Below are 25,100 nucleotides of genomic sequence, written 5' to 3' on the forward strand. Positions count from 1 at the left end.
GTTGTTGACAGTCATAGTTAAACGGTAAGATAAAAAAAAAATCAGCATTCTGTGAAATAATAACACACAAGCGTGTTTTACTCATACGGTGTAAACGGAACCGAACTGGACAAAGTCATATAGAGCGAGAGTCACTCCGTTTTACACACAGCGTGTGTGTCGAGTGCTTTATGTGTGGTTTCTGTCAAAGTGTCTGAGATATATGGCAGGTTTAAGATCCAGGCAGTGCCTTCATTCGGAGCGGCTCAAGGTAGAGGCTAGTCAGGCTACATAAAAGCAGCTGTCCGTTAATTAAGATTTTACAGACTTTTTATCTAAGCTGCGGTGTGAACGGGACAGTTTGAGTCTCACATCTGTTAATAAATACGGTTGGCAATCCCAAATACGTGTTATATGTATATATATTATATATGTACCAAATGGGTGCCATGAAAATTAACTAAATGTAGATATCATTATTAAAGCTGCAGTCCGTAACTTTTAGCGCTCAAGCGGTTAATGAACAACAAAACTGCATGCGTCTTGCGGAAGAACATTGCAGCCGGAGCTACTTCTCTGTTTATGTCTATGGCGAGTCACGCAGGGACTGTGCTCCTCCGCAGCGGTTCCTACCAGAGCGGTCTGAAATAATCCCACTATAAACACTTATAAGTGTACCATGATTCAGGGTAAGACAAAAACACGGTTTGGCAAATGGATTCATGTTGTACAGTCTCATTGTAAATCTTGAACACAAAAAAAGTTACGGACAGCTGCTTTAAGCATAATACACATTTTAAATAGTGATGTTAGATTCAGTGATAAAAAAGGGAAGTGTTACTAACAAATGGCACCCATTCAGTGGAATGGCTTGCACTCTTATACCAATCTCTATGTATTATTAATACATATTTTAGTTTCTGACAAGCTACAATAGTTTTTTTTCGCGTTCATTTTTGGCGCATTGCATGGGAAACATTGGGGGTTAATCTACTGTATGCATTGAAACTTTGCATGCACATTAATGCACTATGAAATGGCCACAATTTCAAAATAAGTAGTTTTACCAGTGTTTCAAGAATTTTAAAAAGGGTTAAGTAAACATTTTCTAGATAATATTTTAATTTATTATGGCTTTAGTACAGTGACTATAGAAGCTTAATATGTTTCTGATTCAGAATAAATACTTCCTTCTATATGAAAATATACAGCTGCCTTTAGTTTTGGAAGAGGTCTCTCAGAAGGGGATCATCATAATCAGGGATCCTCAATTTTGGAAACCCCTGGTTTAGGACAAAAATCCCTCAGATTTAACGTAGCTTTATCACGGGACGCCCGGTTAGGAAACATAATTCATATACAGTAACACAAGCTAGTATTTAAAGAGCTTCTTCGATTAGCAAACACACCTTCAGAGATGCCACAGAAAGGTATATAAAATGTTAGAACATATTGCATCCGTTTTAATACAGTCAGCTTGAATTTAATTGTTTTATTACTATCATTGATCATAATCATCTTTGCACAAAAAAAAAACATTTGGTGTATTTCTATGTGAACCCCCCTAACCCAACAGCAAAGAGTCTGACACAAATAATAAAATTACAGCAACGAAAAACCTGTGAATAAAAATATCAACCCTGAAGAAAAATAAACAATACTTAAGATAATTGGATCCCCAGCACCTTGAACAAATGATCAGTTGTGAGAACAGCAAAGTACATGACAACAAAAAAAAAGATAATCATTATTTTCTATGAAGATATAAAACACGCATGTGCACAGTTGTCCCCTGAACTGATGACAAGACTTTACAAGGAGATCTGATCCCAACCCCCCTCCTCTTTACACAACAACAGAGGTGACGGTGCACCCGATGTCAACTAGAGGACGCATGCAAGCATGTACAGCTCAGCAGAAATGGATGGAAACACACTGTGGCTCTCTAGCTTGTAGTCAGAGTACTCTTTTGCTCTCTTCTATATGCAGACACATCTGCATGTTGGTTCCTGTCTGCTCAAATTACTGATCTGCTTGTGCGATAATGACATCTGAACTGATAGTGAAAATGATAATGCCATTAAAATATTGGAATTAACAGAACACCAATATTTGACTCTTCATGGCAGGTACTTGTGGTCTCAAGGCTACGTATTAATAGTCTCTGCATTGAATATGAAACTATGCAAGCCTTTTGGTTATTCAGATATGACACTCCATCGCCATCGTCATCTCTCACACACACATTCAATCACAACAATTGTGTACCATCAAATGAGTAACGCCAAAAAGCTTGAACCATGAAGGGTTGTGAATGCAGAGAAGAGCTCGCCATCCTTAGTCACGAAAATGGCATGGGAATGATTAGTTGCGTGGATTTTGTCCTTTAATGTCTTTTCCAGTGACTTTTTTCGAAGCACGAGGAGAGTATTTGCTGCCCCATAATCCTTTGCGACAGTGGGGCAAGAGTGTGAAAGGTTCAGTGGGAGTCATGTGGTGCTTTTTTCAGACATTCTTTATACAAAGGCATAGTACGATCAAGAACACAAGACGACAAATAAAATAAAATAAAGAGAATTTGTTTTTCCTAGGAATAATATTAAAACATAATCATTGGTAAATACAACAATGAAACATTGAATTTCTTTAAGAAAATAAAAAGGCAACAGAAATTCACCCATTCCAGTGCAGCAAATCTAAACCCAGCCGATTAAGAATTAAAATCACCGTAACCAGAATTTACAGTCCTCTCAGTATTGATCAAGTGTGCTGGCCCTTACTGAACAATGGTGAGGCGTAACCCTGTTGATAGAATAAGAGGAAGAAAGGGGGGCACAAACATCAGTCTAAATCCACCCTGTGAATACTTTAAGTCAATGGCCACCCCTCTTTCAAGTTTGGCGTCGATGCTCTGTCCGTTTCAATAGGCAACAGGTGCGTTTGTTTGTGTGCGAGCGTACGAAGAGACTGAAATGAGTTCAACATTCACTTTCAGCAGAAACAAACCGTGTCGAGACCCGTCGCCTTTCTGAATTGAACCTTTTCAGAACCATGCAGAGTTCACCCTTCTAAAACTCCTCATTCTGTGCAGGATTGAAGGGCCAGTGTGCTATTCCCCCCCCCCCCCGTTTGTATGAAGATCTCTCTCTGTACCCACCCATACCAGCAGGTTGTGTTTGAGCAGTATGTTCTCCACTCATCCCTGTTCAGAGACTCTTTAAAATGCTACTTTCGCATCTCTCTCCTCTCACAGTTTCAGCTCGTTGGCGACTTTGGAGGCGATGTTTTTGAAGGCGATGGACGTCCCGGATATCCTCTTGAAGCGTACGCCGTTGAGCGAGAGGCGGGGCAGCTTGCACACCTCCATCTCCCACTGCACAAAGTCGTCGCGGGCGGGATTGCCGGCCATGCACAGCAGCATGTAGCGCTCGCGGAGCTCGTACTCGCAGCTGTTGGCGTCGAGAACCTTCCGAATCTCCTTCATCATCTCGCCGGGCTCCATGGAAGACGTGGTCTTCATGCTCCAGGTGAAGCGGAGCGAGCGAGGCTTGGCCTGGTCTTTGAGTGAGGACACGGGCGCGGCCGGAGGAGTCCCGCCCCCCGGGGACGAGGAGGGGTCTTTGTTGTCATCTTCTGGCCCTACGCTGGTCTTCTCCGACTTCTCTGCGCTGCTCAGCATAGATCTGGGGAGACAGGGATGGACAGAGAAGGATGGAGGTGGGGGAGGTTGAGAGAATAATGTCGGTAGGGGGTGAATGAGCACAGAAAGAAAGGAAAAGGGAGAATAAAGAGGATGTAGGAAGGTGCGTGGGAGGAAAGTGAGGAATTGTTGAGAGACAAAAAAGGAGAGTTGAGGGAAATTGAGGGTGTTGAAGGAGAGAGAGAGAGAAATAGAGAGAGAGAGGATGAGGCAGTGGACATGGTAAGAAAGAGACATACGGCAATAATCAACTGGAAATGTTGCAGAGGAAAGGAGAACGCATGCATATGTTCATGTGCAAATTGATGTGGCGCAAACACATGGAACAGAGAAAGGCTTCTGCTTTAAATGAACACCTTTCACTCTGAGGTATTCTCGCGTCTGCTGCGCGCAGGATGTGAAGTTGCACCTCACATGCTGAAAGTGGAAATGGGAAGTTTTATATACGACAGCTGAGGAAGAGCCTGTTAGTGTGACTTTAAGCCCTTAAAGGGATAGTTCACCAAAAAATGAAAATTCTATCATAATTTACTCAACCTCGACTTGTTCCAAACCTGTATGAGTTTCTTTGTTCCATGCAGAGAGAGCAACCATTGCCTACCATATTATTTTTTCCCTACTATGGTAGTCAATGGTTGCTCTATCTGCTTGGTTACAAACATTCTTCAAAATATCTTCTTTTCTGTTCAGCAGAACAAAGAAACTCATGCAGGTTTGGAACATTTTGAGGTTGAGTAAATTATGACAGAATTTTCATTTTTGGGTGAAATATCCCTTTAAGAAGCTTTGAATCTCAGCCCTAAGAAGACTAAATATGATTTGGTCCATTCAAATGGATAAATGATGCTCTGTGCCAAAAGGAGAATTGGTTAAACCGGGTAATTAGACACTACGCTAGTCGCAATCAAGAATGCTTAATGCTGCATTCAAGTCCTGCTGGGAAGCCACTAACAAATAAAAATGTGAAAAATAACGTTGTTGGTAAAAAATTATGCATTGGGCAATTTCATGTTCCAGGAAGCTTTTCACTACAACAAAACGAAGAATAAAGACTGCACATAAGGTGCGTAACCGATGCTTTATCTACACTACAGTTCGAAAGGTTGGGGTCTGTACGATTAAGCAAATAAAGAAATCAATACTTTTCTATTATTTTTTAAGGATATTGTGCCACTGAAACTGGAGTACTGATCCTGAAGGACGTTTCCCCCAAAATATTAAGCAACTCAACTGTTTTCAACATTGACAGTAATAATAAGAACAGCTGAAAATTCAGCTTTGCCATCACAGGAATAAATTACACTTTGAATTGTAATAATATTTCACAATATTACTGTATTTTAATCAAACAAATACAGCCTTTGTGAGAATAAGTGGCTTCACACACACCTAAACTTTTGAACAGTAGTGTACTTTAGCATTTAATTGCTTCCAGTAAAAAAGGTATTTTTTAGGTATTAATTCATCAGCAGTAACGCAACTAAAATGATTACAAACTAAATTGTAAAACTTAATTATGATTAATATAATGTTGATTTTATCAAGATTATTTAACACCCCCAACCCAAACTGTCAGAAAAAAACCACTAGTTATTAAGATATTGTGGTGGCATCTACGCATGCTAAAATGATAAATAAAATCATGACTTAAAGGCAGCATTTGCAATATTTAATACTTAATGCAATACGAATACTTATTTTGGTTCCTGATAATGCTCAAAATATCAATGTGCAAGTGAGGTGCATCGTGTTCACAGTATTAAATATTTGATTATTATAAGCTGTGCATAGTCAGAAATACATAAGCAGAAAACTTTCAACTGTGCATGTGTTTGCCAAAAAGAAGACAGGCAGTAATCTGAAATTCATTCTTTGTGAGACAAACAAATTATGAATTAACAAAAAAAATAAATAATCAAAACACATCCCAGGTACTCTTACTCACACATACTCATCCACACACTGCAATTAATCCTCCAATTAAATCCCACCGGGTAACTACTAATATTTGTTAAAAACCAATTATCAACCATTTAAAAGCCCCTGTTACACCTCTAAGGATCTACTGATTAGGTCTGATGAAGAAATCCTTATGTTTTGTTCTCACCTGCTCCCATCCTCTTGAAACTCTCCCTCATAGGGGCTCCTCGAAAAAAATTGCAAGAGTTTAGTCTGAGTCTAGTTGAACTCATTCAGTACAGTGAGCAGGAAGGGGAAGGACGGTCTAGTGCCACATTAGTTAAAGGAACACCACTTTTTTTGAAAATAGGCTCATTTTACAAGTCCCCTAGAGTTAAATAGTTGAGTTTTACCGTTTTTCAATCCATTCAGCCGATCTTTGTATCTGGCGGTAGCACTTTTAGCATAGCTTAGCATACATCATTGATTCTGATCAGTCCATTAGCATCTCACTCAAAAAATGACCAAAGACACTTTCAATATTTTTCCTATTTAAAACTTGACTCTTCTACAGTTACATCGTGTGCTAAGACAAACTGTAAATGAAAAGTTGCGATTTTCTACACCTATATGGCTAGGAACTACTTTCTCATTCCTGCGTAATAGTCGCGGATCTTCGCGGCAGTACCATGGCTGCAGCAGCACAATGATATTACGCAGCGCCTGAAAGTAGCCCCCAGCTAGGTAACTTTCAATGTGACCGGCACTAAGTTCGTGTAGTTGCAGAGAAAGTTTCAGGCTTGCAGCCGACAAATTGTGTTGTGGATTTACCTGTGTGATTAGCCATGGTTCTGTGTGTTGTAAAGGGCTGTGATAGTAAGTCGAAGGTGTTGATGTTACCACCATGCTTCACAGAATACCAACGAATCATTGCGCCGCTGCAGCCATGGTACGGCCGCGAAGATCCGCGACTATTACGCAGGAATGAGAAAGTAGTTCCTAGCCATATAGGTGTAGAAAATCGCAACTTTTCATTTTCAGTTGGTCTTAGCACACGATGTAACTGTAGAAGAGTCAAGTTTTAAATAGGAAAAATATTGAAAGTGTCTTTGGTCATTTTTTGAATGAGATGCTAATGGACTGTTTAGAATCAGTGATGTATGCTAAGCTATGCTAAAAGTGCTACCGCCAGATACAAAGATCGGCTGAATGGATTCAAAAACGGTAAAACTCAACTATTTAACTCTCGGGGACTTGTAAAATGAGCCTATTTTCAAAAAAAGTGGAGTGTTCCTTTAATGAAAACATTTACCCATTCCAGAACCGCCGCATTCCACTTAAAACTACTTTCTTGCCTAGATCTTGTGTGATATGGCTTTGATATATTATTAACAACGCTTGTTAATTTGAAGATTATGGTGTGCCAACAAAAAAGTGCACACTCACACAGCTACTGTAAGCAACAATGGAATCAAGTACGTGTAATGCCAATGAACAGATGAATCAGACAGACGGCTTCCTAACATGAAGTGGGGTGGAATGATGCAGGTCTGTCCAAGATGTTCTAAAGGATTCTACAGAGCCCCATCACCATGGTAACTACTCAAATCCAACAGTCACCTGCCCCTATAGTCTGTCTGGCCGAGCACACAAGCATCCCGAACACGCCACCAGACACACAGACAGATAAACAGGCCCTTAGCAAACTGACATCACTGTCAGAGCCCTTCTGCTAAGAGGCACAAGAAAACACCACACAGAGGACACAGACACAAACTCAGTCACGTGGACAGACAGTGAGGATAAAGCACAGACAGCTCAGGACGTTCTTTGCGCAAGGCTCTTCATGACATTCACGGTTAGAAATAAACAAGCAAAGCAGCATTTGTGCTGTTTAAAGCTCTGAAAGAATCATGAACCGTTAAATCGGACAAATCCTGCAAAGAATAATTGGTTGTTACCTACAGGCATGAATCACAAAATACAGGCTTCAGGTTTGACCACCAGAGGGCGCAAAGACATATACACATTTCCTTCAATAAGCTGCTCGCTCGCGCCCTCTGGTGGGCGATATAAGCACCTCGCATAACTTCAGTTGCGCAAGCATGAACAGGTTATCAACATAATCATGTCAGTGGAAGGAAATGGCTTTCATTTGTTAATTCAAACTCCATGTATCTGTGCCAGTGGCCCAAGTGGTTAGTGACTTTAGACAGATGGTGACGTCCATTCACCAGGTGCCTGTGTGTGTGTGAGTGAGTCATCAGTCAAACAGATTCAGACAATGGCGCATAAACAGAGAGAGTGAGAAAGATGTGCGATGGGGAAGTTTGGCTTTAGGTGTTTGAGCAGGACAAAGCCTGACAGCTGGTCGTTCTCAGCTTCTGTAGCTGTTGTCATTGTTAATGAGCAAATGAAACAGAGAGAAAGAGAAGAAACGCTTCTGAAGATAATCATCGGCCTCGGTCGCCATTCAACCGTCTTTCTTTAAAATACTTAATCTCATATTATTTACAATGGCAGGCTATCTTTATTCTCACTAGAAATGACATTTGCATGATCATAATTGATTATAATTGCTAATGGGATTTTGTTTCCCTTTTTTGCTCGGATGTTAAAGCAACGTCTTCCTCTTTTTGGCACACACGGGAAGTCATGGTGTAAGAGCCTGTGCCAAAACAACTATGACATACACTACCGGTCAAAAGTTTGGGGTTGGCAAGATTTTTAAAAAATCCCTTATCCTCATCAAGGATGCATTTATTTAATCAAAAATACAGTAAACTTTGTGAAATATTACAATGTAAAATAACTGAAAATGTAATTTATTCCTGTCATGGTAAATTACTCCAGTCTTCAGTGTCACATGATCCTTCAGAAGTCATTCTAATATGCTGATTTGCTGATAAAGTAACATTTCTTATTATTAACATCAATGTTGAAAACAGTTGTGCTGCTTAATATTCTTATGGAAACTAAGAAAAATGAAAAGTTCAAACAAACTGCATTTATTTGAAATAGAAATCTTTTGTAACATAAATACGGTAACTTTTGATCAATTTTATGCATTCTTGCTGAATTAAAGTATCTTTCAAAAAAGAAAAGAAATACAGGCCCCAAACTTTTGAATGGTAGCGTATGCAAATGTCTATGCTTGCTTCTTTTTCCATGACATCATATACTTTTAGCCCGTCTTAATTCTGACCTCAGGCCCGGTGTCATTTGAGCAGGCAGAGACACTAGTCACACACAGAATCTGGGGCACACAGGTGAGATCACCAGGTAAACTGACAGGGAGGGGGAAATGAAAAGATGGAGATGGGGAGGAAAGGCGCTGAATGTTACTGTGGAAAGTCGAAGGCGGTGGTGTTTTTAGGGCTGAAGTTGGTCGTTAGTGCTGGTCATGACATTGCACACAAAATAAACAACCAGGAAAAGGGCCAATCACAGAACACACTGAGGGATGTAGACAAGGAACAAGGAAAGAGAAATAAAAAGGTCAAAACAAGCCTTAAACAAAGAGGGGGGAGGGGGGTGGTTAGGGTCATCGTTGCCTACCTTCTGGGGAATCTGAATGACAGATTTCTACAAAACAAAAGTAAAAGAAAAAAAAGAAGAAAAAAAAAGGAAAGAAATGTATATATGTAAATTGAAGAGCAAAAAAAGCTAATGAAAATGTCAAAGTGGTCGGGTTTCTCTGGATACAGCAACAATCAGTCTGAGGTTATTTGATGTTTAAACTGTACAGAATGAGCAAATAACATTAGTAATCTGGGTCACTGCATGCAATTAAACTATGAAGTCAATTATTAACACTCATAAAAGGGTTGGAATGCTTACACAAACTAAGTAGAGTTAAACTGCCTAATCCAAAAGTATTGTTAAAGCCAACATGAAATTTAAAAAAAAAAACTGCCCCAATTTACTTAATACGTGGCACAATAAGACTGGGAATGGAGTAACTACGCACAATTAATCAATGCAAATTATTCCAAAGGAAAAGCTTTTCATCGCTAGCTCTGCCTCTAAATGACTAACCTTCATGTCACGCCTAGGCCACTCAGGTGGTGGAAATAATCTTAACCGATATTGTTTCAGCCATACTACTATATACACTACCGTTCAAAAGATTGAGGTCGGCAAAATTATTATTATTTAAAATAGCCATTTTCTGTTTTAATACATTTTAAAATGTAATTTATTCCTGATGGCAAAGCTGAATTTTCCGCAGCCATTGCTCCAGTCTTCTGTCACATGATCCTTCAGAAATCATCAACTCAAGAAGCTCTTATGATTACTATCAATGTTGAAAACAGTTGTGCTGCTTAATATTTTTACAGAAAATTATTGTTATTCAGGATACTTTGATGAACAGAACGTTTAGAAAAACAGCATTTGAAATAGAAATCTTTTGTAACATTATAAATGTCTTTGTTATGTTTGATCAATTTAATGTAATCTTTATTGAATAAAAGTATCAATTTCTTTCAAAAAAAAAAAAAGAATAAAAAAATCTTAATGAGCCCAAACTTTTGAACGGTAGTGTAATAAAAGTTGCAGCAATTATATCACTTATGCCCACTTTTCATAATCCAAATTCTGATTTTCTGTTTAATTTAGAAAAACGTTATATTACATAAGTAAAATTGGTTGTGAATACCATTTCATGTTGACCTTAAAGGAACACACCAACTTTTTGGGACTTTAGCTTATTCACTGTATCCCCCAGAGTTAGATAAGTCCATACCATTCTCATCTCCGTGTGTGCCATAACTCTGTCTGACGCACACACCGCTAGCCTAGCTTAGCACAAAGACTGGAGGTAAACGGCTCCATCTAGCCTACAGCTCAATAAGTGACAAAATAACGCCAACATTTTCCTATTTACATGTTGTGATGTGTATAGTTACATCATGTACTAAGCTTAAGCAGTAGGCTAGATGGAGCCGTTTACCTCCAGTCTTTGTGCTAAGCTAGGCTAGCGGTGGGTGCGAATAAGCTAAAGTCCCAAAAAGTCGGCGTGTTCCTTTAAGAAAGGATGTTTACATTAATTTATTAAAGTGCTCATGCTGAATCATTCCCAGACAGGCTTGAATATATACACCAAACGACACAAAAACAAACAGACACTTACACATGGACAAAATGGAAAATGTCATCTGTCATTTCACCCTTTTGATATCTGAGACTGAATACAAATGAAAGACTACTGACCATGAAGGTGTTCTTACGTTCTTCAAAGTGTATCAGCGATTTCGTTCCAACAGAACGGTTCTGTGATATGCTGTTAAATAAATGTAGCAACGTAACCCATATTGTAAGACTTAAGTTTCTTTTGTAAACTGCTATGGCGGCACTAGTGAGTGGATGCCAAGGTGTCCCCTCCACAAGTATTTATAGAGCAGGGGAATGCAATACCTCAGCTGTTACCAAGGATACTGTCACCACGGAGGTGCAGAAAAGGTAGATATGTGTTGGGAGTGTGTGCTGGAACTCGGAGACCGAGATGATGAAACTGATGAGAAATCTGCATGTGTATAAATGAGCTGAGATTCGTGTTGGGATTAGGGGGATTGACAGCACTTGATTGCCTGATGAAGGCCTGACCTTGTGGGTGAAATTATGACAATACCCTGTTGAACAATGTGCAAAGCGGTTTGATCAAAGATGCACAACCAATCAGCCGATTTCTATATACTAACTGAATATAATGAAAGACAGCAGGAGGTGTGAGAATGTGCTGATGTGTCAGTGTGGTCGTCTTTCACTTTGTCTTCAAGTCTCTTTCTGTTCTTTTTCATCACCACCTAATCCATTTTTAACTGCCGAAAATACCCGGCATTCATCACACTCATCCTCACACCACCACGCACAGCCTTCTCATGCCATTAACACTTCCCAAAATCAGTGACTTCCTCTGTGGTTCCTTCTGATCCATGTCAATCTACTGATTTATTGACACTCTTTTGTCTGTCTCACCTGCGCACAAACTTGGAGGTGAACTTGCTGAAGATGCCGGAAGCCGCGGGTCGTCGTTGTTGGCTGTTGCCATGCGAGAGGGAAGGGGAAGCGGGGGCTCCGTGGTATGGAGAACCCTGTTGGTCCCGTGCGCCCCTCTGCTGGCCGAGGTGGAAGGTGTTGCGGGTGGGCACCCCTCTAGGGAAGTTGGTACGGTCCGACCCAGCTGCGCTGCTGATATTGTGGGCTGAAGGGGAGGCGCCAGGTGCTCTCTGTGGGGGATCACTGTGACAAAGCATTTTTTTCCCCAAACAAAAGAAAACAAATAAAGATGAGGACATAGCAGGATTAGTATCAAATTAAAAAAAAAATTAACATTTAAAAAATGTATTTAAAATTTAAAGTTATTTAAATTAATTTTAAATGTTTTTTTTTGTTAAATAAAATAAAAGTGAAATAAAATAATGATTTTTAAAAAAATATTAAAATAAAATAGGGAATGGAAGGTTGATTTTCACTATGTCTGCAGAAAGAATAGCCAATGGGTGTTTTAAACCTACATATCCAAAGGAGATTCATGCATGATTTATGAAATCTCAATAATATCATGTTGAACTTTAAAAATACAAATTTGAATTTTGGTAGAACAATGGTTTCTGTATCAGGAGCTCTGTTCTGGCTCTTGCAGTGCTATAATAACTTATATTATGTAATCTCAAAATAATTAAATATGTCGACTGCAGAGAAGAGAACACACACATATCTCTAACCCAATGCATAGACCTTTAATCTGCTTAATCTAACACACACACACACACACACACACACCCACACCCACACACAACACAGAAACACACAGATCAGGGATATTGTGAAACTTGCTCATTACAATTTGTGTGTGTGAGTGTTTAAGTAAGACTGTGTGTCCATCCAAGCGTGTGCAGTAAAAACAGCACACATTCCCCATAGCTGTCCTTTCTGCACACTCTCTGTGAAAATCTCACCAAACCATGTCAGGTCCATGCCAACATCTGTTTAAGTGCCAACCAGTGTAGTAGAACCAAGTCAGAACCAGTCGCCAACTGGCACAAGCACAGCCAGAGAGAGAGAGGTCACATGACTCTTGGGTAACTAAACCTGCCAAAGGTAGATTACAAAACACTGTCCATCCACTTCAGCCAGGAAGTGTGCTGGACCCTTCTAAGAAGCATAGCTGTGTTTGCAATAATGAACTACAATCTGCTCTGTATACGGATGTCGGATTATCATCCAGATTATTTGCAGACATTTTTGATGCTCCTGATTTCACAAGGTTACACACACACACTGGTCCACTTCAAAAAAAGTAAAAACTTTTTAAGATTTCAATTTAAGAAGTCAACATGAAATTATAACTTTCACATTTCTGGTCTTATTTTGCATAATTCATTGTGCATGTTACTCCAAAGAAATATATTTGTGTATAAGATTTCACAATTCTTCATGGATTAAAATTGAATTAAATGGCAGAATCTTTCGGATCTATACACTTCATAAGTGCAAACCAGTGTTATTTTAGTATCATTGATATAGCCTACAATTATAGGTTTTGTTTATATTGGAATACATTTCATTTTAATGTCTTTTTATTTTTGTTGTTTATTATTTTAACTTTTTTAATGTCTATACAGTTTTATTATAATAATTATATATAATTATTTATTATTTTTAGTTTATTCAGTTTTCGTTACTTTAGTACTTAAACTAAATTAAAATTTGAAATGTTGCATTGGCAATTAGCTGATACGGTTTTTATTTTAATTAATTTTATTTCAAGTAATGACATTTTTTTTAAAAAAAATGATTTTAGTTTTTAACGATAATACCCCTGTTGCTCATTGGTTAAAATCAAGTCCTGATCTGCAATTTCATCATGGAAGTGTCACATTATGGAAGTAAAATGCGACGCAAGCATAATTTCATGTTGACTTTTTGGTTACTGGGGATCAGTATTTACAATGCCGCTGACTCAAACAAGCATTTGTCTTCTTTTTTTTTGGCCCCAGCCTTACGGCCATCCACCATAACTTACCTTTCTGTAGATCCAACTATAGCCCAATATATGGCTAAATATGACTTTCTCAAACACCTCTTTACACAAAAGTTCACAGAAGGTCATCACTAACACTTCAGGATGGAGTGAACGGGAACCTGGATCACTGTGCACATTACTAGGAGAGTGTCTAACTCTATCATCATACCAAAATACTAAGGGGCAAATTTGGGGAAAACTTAATCTACAAACTGTGCAAACTAATAAACACAAACACAACACCTAAGCAAGACACTAAGATTTTCCCATGGCAACTGTAGTATGTTAGATATGGCACACAGGTGGATGTTTAGAAGTAAAAAATAACATATGAGCACTCACTCTAGCAAATAGGAGAACCAAACCCATGCCACTGCAAAAACACATCTGCAGTTATGATGCATGTCAGAACACACAAGAAACGTATGTTGAGACATGCATCGAATATTTTCATATATATTTTTCTCTTTAGTGCAGAGATTTTCACAGTGGCGTACCACACAGTTCCAAGGTGTCAAAGTGAAGGTCCTTACATGTGACTCACGCAAATGTTCCTCTAAGCAGCAAAGCATCAAACTACAGTGTGGTGGTGGTTGAGGAGACCCTCCCCCTCCATATGTAAAGTGATTTGAGTACCCAGAAAAGTGCTATATAAATGTAACAAATTATTATCATTTAATGACACTCATGCAAATTGTTGTAGTTTGCCACTGACCTCTCAAAGCACATCCAATGATTACTAGAAAATGTGCATGACGTATCATTACTTGGGCAGTTTTAGTGCAAAAATCAAAAGAAGATGTAAGAGGGATTGATCCAAGGGGAACCAAAAGTGTTCTGAGACAGTAAAGTTTAACTAACCGTTTATGCATTTGACAATCAAGATACAAATTTGATCAGTTCATGCATTCACTGGGAATCAAACCCATGACCTTGCCATTGCTATGATACCATGCTACTGATCAGTTCTAATTCTTCTGTTTATTGTCACTATTTTCAGTTTACTTTAAGAAATCTTCCTTCCTGTAAGCTATTTGTATCATCCGTGGAGGTCAATGCTTGTGTACTGATGTGAGTCACATGAAAGAACCTTAAAAGAGACAGAATGAGCCACACTATGCACTGTACATGGTCCTTCACTCACTCACTCACTCACTCACTCATATATACAGTGCACAGATCTGAATATATGGCCCTTGCACTGAGGTACGCTTCACTCCAGAGGGGAGACAGTGCACAGGGGGCGGAGGAGCACAGAGGAGTGAGAGAGACGATGTAACAGAGCAGCGGTACCTTCTCTCAATGGTCCCCAACCACGCTCGGAAGAGGCTCAGCTCACTGCATGCAACAGACCAACCATTCACTTACAGCAGCACTAACAGGCTAACACGAACCATTCACACTCCATGCTGCCCTAGCTGCAGCGCTACAATTGATGGTGTGTTTCTGACGTGGTCAGTGTTTAGTGTGAATATGCGGTTTCATTCGTGGCCCTTTGCAACTTTTATCAGTGATAGTCCGGCGAGCACAGGAAACAATGGTTAAAAGGTGGGAACATGATTGAGAAATCATTTGGCTGTAAAGTGAAGTGAGATCTGTGTTGCATTATTACAGTGTATCCACGCTGCACATTCACATGGTGAAGAAAACAAGTTCCCATTCTCAAGGGCCAGGCATCACCGTTCACATTCCATCTTAAGAGTCACTCAAGACTTCATGAAAGCTGTAATAACAAATATTATTATTTATTTACTCCTGAAATTTCTGCTGAAAAAAAGTGTCTTTCACTCAAAAAAGTGTCAATTCACTCAAAAATAACAATTCTGATGACATTTTCTGGATGAGCTTCATGCTGTTCCAAACCTGTATGAAGTGGGGTCCAAAATGACTGTTGACAATTCACTTTTCGATTAACTATCCCTTTCCCTTCTAGTCAAGAGGGGACACCAGGACAACAGTATTGCATACTGTGGACCACCAGCCAGAACACATATGTTGGTGATCAGCTGTGCTGGGAATGCTAGGAATATGAATATTATCATGTAGACTCTTGTCACTCCCTGTCTTCCCTCAAGATTTTTCCTCGCTGAGAAAAACGATTTCTAAGAATGCATAAACCCCCTGAGACATGCTACAGTTCCCAGATTTGGGTTCTCTCTTTGGTGGCGTGGGGACTTGCCTGGGCCGGTGTGAGTGCAGGTCTGCGGGACAGGGATGGGCAGAGGTGGAGAGTGACTTGTGATGGCGGATGCGTGAGGAAGAGACTGATGAGGAGAGCACGGGGCCGGCCGAGGCCGTGGAGGCGCGAGACCCGGGGGTGCTCAGGCTGAGGGGAGAGAGACAGCGGCCCCTCCGTACACACACACACAAATCGACACACACATAAACACAAGTGTGTGTGTATGTGTGGAGGGAGGCAGGGAGGGAGAAGCATTCCATTAGAAACAACACTTTGCACACATTAGATAGAGTGATAGACAGATAGGCAGTGCGACAGAGATAGAAAGATAAATAGACAGTGCATAGAGCAATAGATAAACAGACAGATGAACGATAGAGCAATAGATAGAAAGATGGCCTGAGTGAAAGATAAATAGATAGATAGATAGATAGATAGATAGATAGATAGATAGATAGATAGATAGATAGATAGATAGATAGATAGATAGATAGATAGATAGATAGATAGATAGATAGATAGATAGATAGATAGATAGATAGATAGATAGATAGATAGATAGATAGATAGATAGATGCATGCATCTGGGCATCTAAAGTGAGAGACAGTGGTGAATGGTACAAGAGAGAGAGGGGGAGAGGGAGTGAGTGAGAGAGAGAGAGGTCAAACAGAGTGCTGATTTCACAGAAAAGCACAAAAGAAACACACACACACCCACACACCACTATGCAGGGATTAGTTGAGCTTGTGGTGGAGAAATAACATGCTATCACCTTGCTATGTGGCAGAGAGAAGCTAAGCCTATTACAGACGACTACAGCAACCTTACAACAGAGTTAATGGTGCTTTTTTCCATCACAAGCCACCCTAATCCATTTAAAGCTATACATACGCTCACAAAGACACAAAGTTGCACACGCTCACACAGCACAGACGGAAGAAAAACAAAATGAGAGTTCAAAGACAAAGGAAAAAGAAGAGAGAGTAAGAAATGGAAAAGCAGAGGGATGTGTCGGGAATATTTAACCCGACACACTGGCTGAATGCCTTCAGAAAAGCTCATGAGAAAACACAGAGGCAAATCAACAAGTCCTGCCGGAGCATTTAAAGGACAATAGGTTATAACACTTAAAGACCCCATGAAATCATTCAATAAAAGCAGTTTTCTTTCCAATGTTGAAATATTCGCTACTTTAACAAAACGTTGGGGTGGGACATAGTTTTAAAATAGCCTTTAGATTACATCACATGATTTTCTACTTGCTATTGCCAGTCAGAAGTTGATATTAGGAACATGTGATGCTCTTGCTCTAGAAAGCATAACTTGAGTTCATGGGGTTTTTAACACAGTGTCACTAACATAGTTATACATACACACCCATAGAGAATTAAAGCAGAACAACACGGCTTTAACAGCAACAGTTGAAGGCTTGTTCACACCAAGTTCAAGGGATACGAAGGGAAATGAAAAATCATTTACTCACACTCGTGCCATCCCAAATGTATATGACTTGCTTTCTTCAGATGAACAGAGATTTTTAGTAAAACACTCTATCTCTGCGAGTCCATATATTGCAAGCGTACGAGACCCTCAAACTGATGATTCAAAAACCAAACAAATTGAACACGACAGTAATCAATGAATTGATGAATCAATGTTTTCGATAAATATAAGACTTTTGTATATAAACGGTCATACGCAGTTTCGTGAGTTCATGCTTTGACAAAAAAACGTCAGCATGTTATGAAACTCGCATGACAAGAACGAGCTTATGCTTCTAAATGTGCTGACATAGCGTCTCATGAACCAGTGTATGACAATTTCCCAGAAGCCAAAACATAAATCTTTGTGTATTTTTCTAGATTCTGATTCATCAACTGCCGTCATATGGATTATAGTCATGTTCATTTTGCATGGTTTTTGAAGAGTCAATTTATGGACTGACAGAGATGGATTCTAAAAATCTTAGTTTGTGCTCATCTGATGAATATTCCAATATGCGCTCGAGAAACATTTCATATTATCAATGCAGCAAATGTCTAAAACTGTTGACAAGTTGTGCTGCTTAATATTTTGGATAAAACTGATACATTTCTTTTTTTTAAGGATTCTTTTAATGAATTGAAAATACAAAAGAACAGCATTTATTTTAAATGGAAATCTTTTGTGACATTGTTTTTACTCTGACATTATATTATGTGTTTACTGTCACCCAAACATTTGAATGGTAGCGTATGTTATTCTGTACGTCATTTTTGCTATTCTGTGTTTAACTTTTATGCAGCTCTGCAAATACGGCAAGCTTCTGTTAACAAAGTCAAATTCTACTTGGCCGTACATACACATGACCTACAAGCTTATATTTTATTTTAATATCTAATACTCATTATAAAAAATAATGCAAATACTACAAATAATAATGAAAAAAATCACTGGTATGTTTTTCAGGGCTTGGTACAAAGGAGTATATATGGAGATGCATGGTTTCGTTTTATTATTGAGACTTGGTCTGAACAGGCCTTCATTATAACTAACGGCATAGCACTTTCTGCACTGGAATCGGCACTTGTTGACAGAGCACAGATGTGTGTTGTCGCAGTTTAAGAAACAATTAACAGTATTCAAACCACAAGGTACATGCAAATTGACTTAACTCATTTGCATAGTTTGTGTGCTGATGGTCACCATTCTACACTTGGGTAGACCAGAAGACATCATCTTTGTGCAACACGACTCCAGTAGGCAGAAAGCTCTATCTCCGTTTATAAAAATACATCTCATGCATATGCTTATGTATAATTAATACAGTGAAGACACAGTACACTGGAGTGTGTGGAATGTGAGCATAGGCAGCAATATGAATGCTGGAGAGGAAGGAGTTATGATGGATGAATGGTTAGTGGTGCGCAGGAAGTGAAGGATGACTGACTTCTTAGCGTTTGTGGCGATGACTGTGGGAGGTTTATATGGGGATTAGATGATGCTCTAATGCAAGGAAGGGCAACGTTGGTCCTGGAGTGCCGCTGTCCTGCAAAGTTTAGCTCCAACACTAATCAAACACACCCTAACAAGCTAATCAATGTCTTCAGGACGGCTACAGGCAGGTGAGTTTTTATTAGGGCTGGAGCTAAACTCTGCAGGACAGCAGCCCTCCAAGGAGCGATGTTGCCCATCCCTGCTCTAATACATGCGGTTAGGTTTGCACTGTACGACGTGCAACTAATAGGTTTTCAAAAGAATACAAACTCTAGTTATGGACATTTTCTGTTTTAATTAGTGTGTGGGTTTGAATGAGATGGTACTCCAGGAGTCACTAATCCAGCTGAAATCCAGGGTGACCTTTGCCAATCTGGCACAACTCGGCCTTTCTGAGGATCAAAAGCATGCCAGACTGGGCTCCATGGCAGGTAACGGCCAACAGCACAGAGACAGGAGATAGAAGTAGACTGTGTGTGCAGTGTAAATGAGAGAAAAACGGTGACTGGTTTTGTTAATGATCTTATCTAGAGGGATGAACTGTGCCCGTATGCGGGTGTGTGAGACATAGGAGAAAGGTAGGTGTTTTTTTGTACTTTGCCTTTGAGATTTACAATCTTTCAACAAATGTGGTGTGTCTTTGGGTGTACCTGTCCTTGCCGTTTTGCACTCCCAGAGTGGCTCTGTCAGAAATGGGGGAGTTTCTGCTGCGGCTTGTGCCCGTGGACAGGACACTATTCTGAAATCACAAACACATACAGGTGCAAACCAGGGTTAATATGATTCATTTAATAAAATGTGTTTTTGTTGAATAAAATAAGGCTGAAATAAAATATAAATGTTAGATGAAATAGTTTAACTTCCAGACATTTTTAAGGCAACTAACTAAAATAAAATAAGTACTAAAACGACTAAAACTAAACTGAAATAAAAATAAATGAAAGCTAAATAGAAATATAAAATAAAGCACTAAAACTGCCAAAAGTTATGTAACAATTAAAAGAAAAAGTATCACAATATCAAATTATACCAAGAAAATATGGTTCAAGTAGGGCTGTAAATTGATTAATCACTGTCATTTTTAATCAATATTAATTGTATACATAAAAATGAAGCTTGCAATCATAAATATATTTACATTGAATCGACTTAGATCCGATTATAATAATGTAGTACAACATAAAAGGGAACACAGTCATTTAAAGTTTAAAAATGATTATTTTATTTATTGTTAAATAATATTTCTATAAATGCCATCTTTTTACTAGACTATTCTGATAAATGCACGTTTGCATTTATTAGCTCTGGAACTGCAACCGTAATCCAAGTATGGGTGTGGAGCGATTAAAGGAACCATGCTATGAACCAAGCAAAGGACAGCCCTGCTATGAACACTGAGTGAATGTTTAATGACAAACTAGATACTAAAACATTTCTTTCTATTACTCGAGGTGTGAAAATGTTTGCTCTCTCATTCAACCTGTAGTACAACTACTATTTGGTTGGTACTCATAGAGGGCCTATTTCATAAAATAGTATTTGCACTTTCTATTAAGGGAAAAAAGAAAAAAGCACACTATCTAAAGTTGTGCAAACCCAGAAACTCTGAGTATGATGTGGTGTGTGAAAGTTCAAAATAGTATCCTCTGTAGCATTTTCACAAAAATAACTAGAGAGCAGAAGCCATGAGCACTGGCCTTGCCAAACATCTCTCGGTCAGAGAGTGTACTTCAACCCCGGGCAAGCCCTTCCAGCCATCTGCTGCCTGAAAAATATCAGTGTGGAAAGCAACAAGCTTTCCAGAGCACCCCCGTGTAACTGAGAACAGAAGCAGTAGTTAAGATGTTTAAAAATTACCCCGCTATTATGTCAAAAGCTTCCTCAATCCAAAATGTAATTGCATGTTCAAGTACATGGAAACTGAACTAAGGAACATGACGTGACTTTGGCACTATATTAGTCCTGTTGATAAGGTTGAGTGCCCTACGGGGCTTTTTTGTATATAGTTTAATTTTAGCTTGTAAAAGATCAACAGCACTGTGTCTATATCACCTTTCTAATTGCTACATCTCCCCTTTTTTGCATTATGTTTCATAGGTTGAAAAAGTTTTGACTACTTTTTTTTTTTGGCAGCTGAGAAGGGAAATGACAGGACTAGAGGGAGGCACAGGAATGGGAAAGGACACAAGCTTGTTGCTCACATCAACGCCACAGCTCAAAATCTTGCTAAGTAAGTATTCGCTTCTGAACTAATGGCAATCTGCGTACCTTTTGTAGGATGTATAATTGTGCATGCTCATTCTATTTTCACATGCAGTTTAGCTTCGCCATCATCGCACATTCACTTAAAGTTACATTTTAAAAACAAATAACACTAGCTGCATTTCCATTATCCTTCAAATTGCGCAAATTGAAAATGCAAATACACCCAATGGAAACTCCCATACATCGCAAAAAGAAATGTATGCTTGCATGAGGTGGTTTTCAGGCAATTTGAAGAAGGAATATTTCACAAAACTGCAATGGAAACAGGTCACCTGACCGCTCTTTAAAGATGGTGCGTTATATTTGGACAGAAGACGAGTTCTTAATTCTTTATTTATTGCCCTATTGCATTGCACAACTCAAAAAAGGTTGATCTGTTCCATTTTTAATCCTGATCAATTCAGAATCCACAGTTCCTCTATAAAATTGCATATGATAACCTCCCAGAAACACCTCATACATGGCCGCTCCCAAGTATAAGGGCCTTTCCTCGCCATTAATGCTTGGATAACATTCCTACGTATCCTACGATTAAAATATTATGGCTAGTGCAGTGGCTGCGATATACGCAAACCTACCAACATCTGTCGCCATGATTTCTGGAATTACTTATCGCGAGAGGAAAAACGTAGGTTTTGGTTGCATAACATTGGTTAATGAAAACGACGCAAAAGTGTAATGGAAACCTGCCTACTGTTAAATGTTATCTTTAAACCGATATTAAAGGGATAGTTCACCCAAAAATGAAAATTAGCCCATAATTTACTCACCCTCAAGTCATCCTAGGTGTATATGACATTCTTCTTTCAGGCAAATAAAATCTGAGTTATATTACAAAAGTCCAGGCTAATCCAAGCATTAGAATTTGATTTATAGTTGCTCTGTTTCTGAAGTCCATAAAAAGTGCATCTGCTCATTAAATAACTGCTCCACGCAGCTCCGGGGTGTTAATAAAGGCCTTCTGAAGCGAATCGATGCGTTTATGTAGGAAAAATATCCATATTTAAAACTTTATCAAGTAAAGTTCAATTTATGGAAAAAGTGTTGAAAGTTCCCCTGCCGATCGAAAGACTAACGCGACCAGGTCTGCTCGTCATGACGTCACGTACGCATCTTGAGTTTCACTTTCAACATTCAACACTTTTCCATGGAAGGCGGTCGGTCGAAATTTTACTTGATAAAGTTTTAAATATGGATATTTTTCTTACACAAACGCATCAATTCGCTTCAGAAGGCCTTTATTAACATCCCAGAGCCGCGTGGAGCACGTTATTTGACGGACAGATGCACTTTTTATGGACTTCAAAAACAGAGCAACTATGAATCAAATTCTAATGCTTGGATTAGCCTGGACTTTTGTAATATAACTCCAATTTTATTAGTCTGAAAGAAGAATGTCATTTACACCTAGGATGACTTGAGGGTGAGTAAATTATGGGCTAATTTTCATTTTTGGGTGAACTATCCCTTTAAAATGAATAACTGTTCATAAAAATGTGATGCTTAAATTCACTTAGCATAAGATGACTAGATGATTAGTTTTAGCAATTTATTTAGATTTTTTTTTTATTCATCCATACTTACAGTAGAGGGTGTAGAACTCTTTTTGCGTTCACTGGAGATCACTGGACTGGGAACTTTGGTGGAGCTACTTGAACCTTTCCTAACAGAATCCTCCACTCCATGCTTGTTTTCTCCCTGAGGCCTTTTGGAGTATGAACCTGAGGGATGAAGGGGAAAGACTGTAAAGACGTGCGTTGACGAGGGGCTTTAATTTACAAAACTTCCCAATCAACTCACCCTGATCTGTCGTTTTTCTGACGGGTTTCTGAGTGGATGACACGCTGCGCTGTACCTTATGAGGTGGAGAAGGGGCGTTGCTGTTAGTGAGGTCACTTCCTGGGCGTGGTTTTAATGACAAGTTGATACCCTCGTCAAGCTGCAAGAAAGAATTTTCAAAGATACATGAGAGCAAAGCCGTTATATCATCATATTTTGATGCCTCTGTGGGTACTAAAGTACTAATGTGTTTATGTATGTGGGTACCTCTGAATTCCTATAGTCAAGCAGCAGATAGGTTGCCATGACTTCATTGTATTTTTGTTTGACGAGAGAGTCCTCTATATCCTCTTGAGGGAAACCCATCTGAAGCATTATGTCTGAGTGGGCAACATGCACACAATGCCATTTTAATACATTTAACGCAATGTCATTTCAATGCCATTTCTTTCTGTATTATTATTATTTTTAGATGTATTCTAAAATCTAACTATTTCAAATGGATGCGAGTCACACACACACACACACACACACACACACACACACACACACACACACACACACACACACACACACACACACACACACACACACACACACACACACACACACACACACACACACACACACACACACACACACACACACACACACACACACACACACACACACACACACACACACACACACACACACACACACACACACACACACACACACACACACACACACACACACACCTGTTCTTCTGGGGTCTTTGTAGTCAGGCTGAGGCTCAATGTAGGGCTTCAACTCTTCGTCTTCATGACCTACATTCATCCAGCGATCCTTCATGACCTGCTGCTGAGCCAATGGCACACACACAGAAAGAGAATGAGAGAGATGGTGAGGGATCACATAACCAGATATTTTTTTACGCAACATGACTACAGATTCAAGTGCAGATTTTTGCCAAATATTTGCTTATTTGAATGAAGGTAGAGCATATACCTGTCATTTACATGCTTTAATGCAAAATATACAGCATTATGTAAATGTAACAGATGTCATGACTTTCCTAGTATGAATCAAAAGGGAAAAAATATAGAAATGTAATTCATTGTAATAAATGTGGCTCTCATCCAGGAGGCTGGTGCCCACAAAGGACCCTCAAAAAACTTGATTTAAAATGATTTAAGACAAAACACGCATTAAAATAAGATAAAACAATATAAATTATCATATTTTTATTTCATCTTCTTTTCTTTTCTTTGAAGAACCAAAATTCCTACGATCTCAGAAAACAGATATATGAGATTTTAAGACCTGGAAAAGTCATTTCAATTTTTAATAAAATCTCAATCGCCATAGGCCCTCTGAATACTGTTGTGGACAATGGAGGGCCTTGGAGTCAAAAAGGTTGTGAACTACTGTTTTAAATAGATGTAGTATATTTGCACTAGATCATTCACATTTTGACAGGATTTTTCAAAAAAAAAACAACTTTTCAACAAAGGTCTTTTGGAGAATTTTCAAGCTCAGCAAAAAAGAGTCCATGGCTACGATCACACTGTCAATTTTTGGGATTGACGACCGCATTTTCATACAGCTGTGAGTCTCGAAATGACCCGTTTAAAAACTAACTTACAGTAGCATCTTGAATACTGCCTATATGAATGTGTAATGGAATTCAAGCCCATATTCTCTCACCAGTATCCATAGCGACAGTGACCAAAGTGATATAGAGGATTTTGATGTCCATAGCACTGAAAAGTCTTATCAATTTTGATATGAGAGTCCAATTGAGCCATTAGTTCATCCGTCAAATCTTCATTAACCGACAGCAGCTTTTATATCTGGGTGGAGAGCACAAAACTGAGCCGCTCCTGTGGAGAACAGTGACCGGATCTAAAATCTTCAGATGACAGACAGCTCATATTCCCATCGCTGTAAGTTAGAGAAACCGAAACCACACACGACAACCCGCAACACACGGTAGACACGCGTTTGTGCAGCGCAGAGCGACTCTCTCACACTGTATGACGTGACTAATTATCCAATCCAAGGTTTTTCAGAGAATGCGGTTGTGAGTCTAAACTGTGAACATAAACGTACATAACCGAACTTTATTGTCTGTATTCTAACCCACAGTAAGATATCAGATATATAGGTCTAAATATGTCTACGCACCTCCAAACTTCCCCTCTTGGTAGGATTGAGGATGAGAAACTTCTTCAGCAAGTTCTCACAGTCTGTGGACATGTAGAAAGGAATCCTATACTTCCCTCTCAACACACGCTCTCGCAACTCCTGC

At 39.1% G+C, this 25,100-nt stretch overlaps 1 protein-coding gene across 13 annotated transcripts in view; it reads right to left on the reverse strand.

The window, feature by feature from the left end:
* Positions 1-1,456: 1,456 nt before the first annotated feature.
* The window catches only part of mark2b (MAP/microtubule affinity-regulating kinase 2b), a 53,648-nt gene continuing 30,004 nt past the window's right edge, over positions 1,457-25,100 (reverse strand). Inside the window, exons 9-19 of one of the 13 annotated variants that reach the window (XM_079811086.1) lie at positions 24,977-25,096; positions 23,548-23,647; positions 23,075-23,187; positions 22,829-22,967; positions 22,613-22,749; positions 19,414-19,502; positions 15,787-15,933; positions 11,558-11,821; positions 9,137-9,163; positions 5,787-5,822; positions 1,457-3,662 (exon numbers count right to left, since the gene is read on the reverse strand). In XM_079811086.1, the coding sequence (XP_079667212.1) occupies positions 3,227-3,662; positions 5,787-5,822; positions 9,137-9,163; positions 11,558-11,821; positions 15,787-15,933; positions 19,414-19,502; positions 22,613-22,749; positions 22,829-22,967; positions 23,075-23,187; positions 23,548-23,647; positions 24,977-25,096 (1,608 nt within the window). In that variant the 3' untranslated portion in view covers positions 1,457-3,226. Of the gene's footprint in view, positions 3,663-5,786; positions 5,823-8,841; positions 9,035-9,136; positions 9,164-11,557; positions 11,822-15,786; positions 15,934-19,413; positions 19,503-22,612; positions 22,750-22,828; positions 22,968-23,074; positions 23,188-23,547; positions 23,651-24,976; positions 25,097-25,100 lie in introns of those variants that run through there. The other 12 variants (XM_079811081.1, XM_079811092.1, XM_079811088.1 and 9 more) reach the window with 12 other exon arrangements.

The sequence above is a fragment of the Gobio gobio genome (assembly GCF_949357685.1).
Source record: "Gobio gobio genome assembly, chromosome: 2".
NCBI lineage: Eukaryota > Metazoa > Chordata > Actinopteri > Cypriniformes > Gobionidae > Gobio > Gobio gobio.